The sequence below is a fragment of the Galeopterus variegatus genome, unplaced genomic scaffold, assembly GCF_000696425.1.
Source record: "Galeopterus variegatus unplaced genomic scaffold, G_variegatus-3.0.2 Scaffold1274, whole genome shotgun sequence".
In the NCBI taxonomy this organism is placed as follows: Eukaryota; Metazoa; Chordata; class Mammalia; order Dermoptera; family Cynocephalidae; genus Galeopterus; species Galeopterus variegatus.
The window spans coordinates 24,373-31,649 of NW_007727385.1; the positions used below are offsets into that span (position 1 = coordinate 24,373).

The 7,277-nt window shown below is 49.4% G+C and overlaps 1 protein-coding gene across 1 annotated transcript in view; it reads left to right on the forward strand.

The window, feature by feature from the left end:
- MYH14 (myosin, heavy chain 14, non-muscle) overlaps positions 1-7,277 on the forward strand; it is a 53,927-nt gene that overhangs the window by 10,592 nt on the left and 36,058 nt on the right. Inside the window, exons 8-11 of the mRNA XM_008576024.1 lie at positions 190-311; positions 2,431-2,500; positions 2,626-2,786; positions 3,895-4,003. Of these exons, the coding sequence (XP_008574246.1) occupies positions 190-311; positions 2,431-2,500; positions 2,626-2,786; positions 3,895-4,003 (462 nt within the window). The remainder of the gene's footprint in view (positions 1-189; positions 312-2,430; positions 2,501-2,625; positions 2,787-3,894; positions 4,004-7,277) is intronic.

The following is a 7,277-nucleotide window of genomic DNA, read 5'->3' on the forward strand; positions in this document are numbered from 1 at the left end:
GGTCCCGGTCAGGTACGGGCGCGACACTGAGGATTGCGGTCCATTGCCGGACACGAAAAAAGAGACAAAAAGAAAAAAAAAAAAAAAAAAAACCATGCCTTCCTACTTGCTTTCGCCTGACTGTGGTCCTATGAATGGCGCCTCCTGGTGGCCGCCACTGACCCCGCGTGTCTGTCCTGCTGTCTGCAGGCTGGGAAGCTGGAGCCACGGCTGGTGCTGGACCAGCTACGCTGCAACGGTGTCCTGGAAGGCATCCGCATCTGTCGCCAGGGTTTCCCCAACCGTATCCTCTTCCAGGAGTTCCGGCAGCGGTGAGCGGGCCCGGCCGGGTGGAGGGGCTGGGTCGGGCTCGGGTGTGGAAGCGACTACACCTGCGTTCAACCCCCCTCACTGCTGCTTCTGAAGTGGGGGACTTCGGGCAAGTTGCTCACATTACTGAGCCTCAGTTTCCTCCTCCGTGTTATGGAAGAGCAATATCACAACTCGATGCACTCCCCAGAGAAAGTGCACGTAGCACTAAGGGGTATTGGGTGCGTTGCTGCTGCTATTAGGGCGGTGGTCCCCAAACCATGAACGTGAAATCGCTACGGTGTGTTGCAATCTGCACTTCTTTTAAAATGAGGTATAATGAGATTGAACAGAAAATAATGGAGTCTAAAAAGCAAGTAACATGGAAAATATTATATCATAAATGCTTTCCACAAACCGTATATAACAGTGCTGTCCCTTAGAAATAGAACGTGAGCCACGTATACAATTGAAAATTTTTTAGTAGCCATGCTTTAAAAAGTAAAATGAAACTAGCGAAATTAATTTTTTTTTTGGCTAGCCAGTACAGGAATCCGAATCCCTGACCCTGGTGTTATAAAACCACACTCTAACCAACTGAACTAACCGGCCAGCCCAAAATTAATTTTAACAAGGTATTTTATTTAACCCAGTGTGTACAAAATGTTAGATAATTTTAACATGTGATCAATATTTTTAAAAAGTAGGCTGTCCAGTTAGTTTACTTGGTTAGAGTGTGCTGCTGATAGCACCGAGGTCAAGGTGTTACTGGCCAGCTGGCAAAATAAATAAATAAATAAATAAGTTTAGATGGAATAAATAAAAAGTATAATAAAAATAAAATAAAATCAGGAATGAGATATTTTGCATTCTGTTTTCTTACCAAGTCTTTGAAATCCAGTATTTCGTACTCCTGTGCATCTCAGTTTGGGCACTAAATTTCCAGTGATCAAAGTGACATGTTCTATGGGCCGGCCCGGTGGTGCACTGCTACAGTGCGCCGCTTGGGAAGCGTGGTGGCGCTCCCACCGAGGGTTCGGATCCCACATACAGACCGGTTCCCGCTCACTGGCTGAGCGAGGTGCAGGGAGCAACACCGAGGGTTGCGATCCCGTTGCCGGTCCCGGTCCAGTATGGGCGCGACACTGAGGGTTGCGATCTGTTGCCGGTCATGAAAAAAGACAAAAAAAGGAAAATTAAAAAAAAAACAAAGTGACATGTTCTATTAAAACCACAAAGTTGTGTATAACACAAAAATATTTTACACTGCTTCAGTTTTTTAATTTAAATATTACTTGGTTAAAATTAAATACAAGGAAAAATCCACATAAATGTACACGTATCAAAGTTTCTCTATCACCAGTCATAAAATAATGCATATTATATATGACTTATATATTATGTATATGACATATGTGTGTATATATTGTATATATCTTATGCATTATTGTTTTACCTAAAATGTCAAGATCCCATGAGAGGGCACAGTAGGGGCAGAGTCTCTGAGGACAGACACATGTGCTTATACAAAATGTATTGTTTTGTCCCGAGTCGCTCTCAGAAATTTGAGAGAAACTGCTGTAAAGCATTTCACCCAGACCCTGACTCATAATAAGCGTTCAGCAGACGTCAGCTGCTGTTCGTCGTTCTCACATTTGCATTCTGCACTTGATCTTAGCCAAAAGGCCGAGAAGCGATGACACATTTGCATTCTGAGATGCACCTCTGTTTTAAATCTCAGTGAAGTGTCAGAGCTGGCCAGTTGGCTCAGCTGGTTAGAGCCCAGCCTGGTAGCACCAAGGTCAAGGACTCAGATCCCCATGCTGGCCAGCTCTGGGCGGGGGGGACAAAAAGAAGAAAAAAAAATCAGTGAACTGTGGGAGAGCGTAATGAGACTCTCATAAACGGCGCTCAGTAAGCGTCCAGGAGTGGGAGCATTTACTGTCAGTGCTGGTGTCCTTGGTGGTGGTGGTAACGCTCTTACCACAGCGTGTGGTGCTCAGTAAAAGCTTGAATGTTAGTTTTTGATACTGTTCTTGTTATTGTCATTGTGTCATCACTATTTGTCACTCTGAGCCCAGTGCCCAGCCGCAGCAGGCACTCAGCCACAGTGTGCTATAACTCTCCGCCCCCCTGCTGCAGGTATGAAATCCTGACACCCAATGCCATCCCCAAGGGCTTTATGGATGGGAAGCAAGCCTGTGAGAAGATGGTGAGCGTGGAGTGCTGTCTGAGGGAGTGCAGGGGCCCAGGCTGGGACTTACGTCCTCATCCCCATCACCCCTCCCTCCCCATCACCCCTCCCCCTTCATCACTCCTCTCCTCCACCCCTCACAGATCCAGGCCCTGGAGCTGGACCCCAACCTCTACCGTGTGGGACAGAGCAAGATCTTCTTCCGGGCAGGGGTCCTGGCCCAGCTGGAAGAGGAACGGGACCTGAAGGTCACAGACATCATCGTGTCCTTCCAGGCAGCTGCCAGGGGATACATGGCTCGCAGGTACCATGCTGTCTCTTTGGGTCCTGTTGGCCAAGGCTGGGTCAGGGAGGGGTTGGCTGGATGGCCCCAGAGGCTGGGTCAGGGAGGGGTTGGCTGGATGGCCACAGGTCTCAGGGCCCACAGGATGGTGGAAGAGCTGAGAAACAAGTGTATGGAGTCGCTGGGTGCCCAGACTTCTTGGTTCTACAGTCCCTACGGCTCCTGTGGGCCAGGCCCAGTGCTGAGTAATGCTGGGGACACAGTGAAGAGGCAGATTTGGCCACAGGGTGACCAACCACCCTGGTTCATCTGGGATTGGGTTTCCCAGGATGCAGAACATTCTGTGCTACAACAGAAAAAGCCCAGGGCAAACCAGCTCAAGTTGTTCACCCTACCTGGCTAATCCCTCAAGGGACTCCGTGTGGAGGAGAGATGTAAGTGGGCACGAAGAGTCACAGTCCAGGATGAGATGTGCTTTGATGGGTATTGTAGAAGTGCAGTGAGGAAGCCCTCTTCAGGCCAAGGCTTTCCCCAGGTCACTTGATGGCCAGGTAGATGAGGGAGAGCAGAAAAGTTCCAAGCAGGAGAGACAGCTTGTGCAAAGGCCCAGTGTTGTGAGAGCCTGGAACATTTCAGGAATGCAAGAAGTTTGGGGGATAGTCTCCTTCCTCCTAAGAAGTGGCTTGAAGAATAAAAGGAGTGGCAGGAAAGATGCTCCAAACATGAGGCTGAAGGGTAGGGACTCTGTCCTGGGGTGTTGAGGAGCTGTGGGAGGGCTGTAAGCATGGAAGGAGTGGGCCAGCTCTGGGTGTAGAAAGACTCCTCAGGAGCCATGTCAGGGATGGACTGAGAGGAAAGACTGGAGGCTGAGGAAGAGGCTGGGGTGAGGGTCCATGTGGGGGAGGATGAGGCCTGGGCTGGGGCTGGGGCTATGTGACAGGGCAGAGAAAGTCAAGGGCAGGAAGACTAAAGGGCTGAACACGATAAGATCTACCAATAATAGAATGGTATCTGCACACAAGAAGCATTTAATAATGGCTAAGTGAAAGGAGCTTGGCTCCCTTGCTAAGGGGGCAGGTCCTGGAGGGGCTGAGCCTCCACTCTCCTACTCACCCACCTCCCCACCCAGGGCCTTTCAGAAGCGGCAGCAGCAGCAGAGTGCCCTGAGGGTGATGCAGCGGAACTGTGCGGCCTACCTCAAGCTGAGGCACTGGCAGTGGTGGCGGCTCTTTATCAAGGTGAGGGCAGCCAGGGGAGGTGTCCCGAGCAGTGAGAGGACAGGGCCTTAGGGCTTGATCTGCTTGGACAAGTGACTTCTTCTGTTTGGGCCTCAGTTTTCTGCATCTGTAAAATGGGGCCCATCAGCCCAACCTTTGTGAGCTAGGATTTTTAGGTAGCATGTAATGAAAAAATCTGACTCTAACTAACATGGTTAAAAGATACAAGACTTCAGGTGCAACTGGATCCAGAGCTGAGTCAGGGGGCCCCAAGACCGCCTCAGGTTCAATGATTTGCTGCAAGGGCTCAAAGAACTTTGAAAAGCTGTTATCCTCACAGTTACAGTTTATTACCATAAAATGATACAGATTAAAATGAGCTAAAGGTAAAAGATGTATAAAGCAGAGTCCAGGAGAGATAAGGCACAAGCTTCCAGTTGCCCTCTCCCGATGGATTTGTGTGGATAGCGCCTACTTCTGACAGTAACTCAGTAAACATTGCCGATCGGGGGAGGTCACCCAAGCCTTGTCATCCAGGATCTTTACTGGGGGTTGATCACACAGGCAAGGAGCACCCACATGGCTGACCTTAGTCCCTCAGTCTCCAGCCCCTCCAGAGATCAAACTAATACCTCATGGCCTACGGCCCCCACCATGAATCACTTTGTAATCACGTCTTTGATATCATAGCCTATCTGCTATGGTCCAAGGTCCAGATAAACAAACACACTCTTTATTAGGCAGGACATTTCAAGAGCTTAAAAGCTATCTCCCAGGAACCAGTCGAGGATCAGTCCTTTCTTTGAAACATGTAGAGTTCAGACACCCGAGGCCTGCTGAGTTCACCCTTTACTGCACAGGGGTCCAAACAGTGATGTCAGTGTCCGACATTCTGTGTCTCCATGTGGCTTTCCTCCATACATGGCTCGCAGATGACCACCAGTAGAGTCTTCCTGCACAGGAGTCACCAGCAGGAGGAGGCTTGCCCCCCCCACCATCTTGGCCAGCTCGGTCTCCTCTTATCACACAGCTCCAGCCAGATTCCCAGGCTTCACACTTATTATCCCAGCTGGAGTCATGGGACCATCCCAGAGCCAGTTAGTCCATATCAGATGAGCCAGGCTGGCATCACATGCCCACCAAAAGCAGAGGGGCAAAGCCAGGTCAACATGCCCCCTGGAGCTTGGGTGATCCCCCAATGGGAAATTGGGGAGGAGAAAGGAGGATGGAGGTTTAGGGGCAAAAACAGGTATTCAATGTAGTTCTGAAAAAGATGTCTGTGAGGTCAGCCTGTATTTCCTCAGCCAGTGTTAATTGAGCACCTACTGTATNGAAAAGCTGTTATCCTCACAGTTACAGTTTATTACCATAAAATGATACAGATTAAAATGAGCAAAGGTGAAGACGTATAAGGCAGAGTCCAGGAGAGATAAGGCACAAGCTTCCAGTTGCCCTCTCCCGATGGATTTGTGTGGATAGCGCCTGCTTCTGACAGTAACTCAGTAAACATTGCCGATCGGGGGAGGCCACCCAAGCCTTGTCATCCAGGATCTTTACTGGGGGTTGATCACACAGGCAAGGAGCAGCCACATGGCTGACCTTAGTCCCTCAGTCGCCAGCCCCTCCAGAGATCAAACTAATACCTCATGGCCTGCGGCCATGAATCACTTTGTAATCACGTCTTTGATATCATAGCCTATCTGCTATGGTCCAAGGTCCAGATAAACAAACACACTCTTTATTAGGCAGGACATTTCAAGAGCTTAAAAGCTATCTCCCAGGAACCAGTCGAGGATCAGTCCTTTCTTTGAAACATGTAGAGTTCAGACACCCGAGGCCTGCTGAGTTCACCCTTTACTGCACAGGGGTCCAAACAGTGATGTCAGTGTCCGACATTCTGTGTCTCCATGTGGCTTTCCTCCATACATGGCTCGCAGATGACCACCAGTAGAGTCTTCCTGCACAGGAGTCACCAGCAGGAGGAGGCTTGCCCCCCCCACCATCTTGGCCAGCTCGGTCTCCTCTTATCACACAGCTCCAGCCAGATTCCCAGGCTTCACACTTATTATCCCAGCTGGAGTCATGGGACCATCCCAGAGCCAGTTAGTCCATATCAGATGAGCCAGGCTGGCATCACATGCCCACCAAAAGCAGAGGGGCAAAGCCAGGTCAACATGCCCCCTGGAGCTTGGGTGATCCCCCAATGGGAAATTGGGGAGGAGAAAGGAGGATGGAGGTTTAGGGGCAAAAACAGGTATTCAATGTAGTTCTGAAAAAGATGTCTGTGAGGTCAGCCTGTATTTCCTCAGCCAGTGTTAATTGAGCACCTACTGTATNAAGATGTCTGTGAGGTCAGCCTGTATTTCCTCAGCCAGTGTTAATTGAGCACCTACTGTATGTCAAGGACTCTTATAGGGGCTGGGATAAATGGTGAATAAGAATAGACGAGGTCCTGCCCCCATGGAGCCCGCAGTCTGGGGCAAGAGTTGGCACACACTAGCCTGCAGGCCAGAGAGCTGTTTTTGTAAAGGCTCATTGGCTCGTGTACTGTCTGTGGCTGCTTTTGTGCTGCAGCGGCTGAGTGGAGTAGGCAAAGCAGAGACCGTATCGCCTGCAAAGCCTCAGAGACTTCCCAGCTGGACCTTGAAGAAAAAGTTTGCCTGGGTTTTGAGGGGTAGGGATGGGGTTTGGTTGGACAGGCATTAATTCATGAATCCCACAGAGAAACGTAAAGTGATAACCGTAATAAATGCCATGAATTAGGGCAAAAAAGAAGATAATGAAATACTGATTTGTGTAGAGTGGAAAAGAGTCAAGCAGAGTTGTGCAGAACTGGGTAGAAAACAGTAGAACAGAAATTGTCAGTGTGTGTGTGTGTGTGTGTGTGTGTGTGTGTGTGTGTGTGAGAGAGAGAGAGAGAGAGAGAGAGAGAGAGAGAGCGCGCATGTTCATATCTCTCACTATGGACCTTGGACTAAGAACCTTAACAAACACTGTCCCACAGAATAGCAGCTGCTGCAGTGTCTCTTGGATGCAGGGGTTCCTTTAGCCGAGAGAAAAAAATGTATTTAGTGGTGCTTGCCATGTACCTGTCATTCTTCTAGGCTCTTTACAAAAGGCAACTCATTTAATCTGAAAACCCTGTAAAGCAGGGACTGTTGTCAAGATGAGGACACTGATGTGCTTGCCCGAGGTCACACAGCTTAGCAGGTGGAGGAGCTGGGATTTATACTAAAGAACTTGGGCCCCACTAGGAGTCGGGGAGAATGGTGTTATCCCTGGGGCCAAGTGGCCT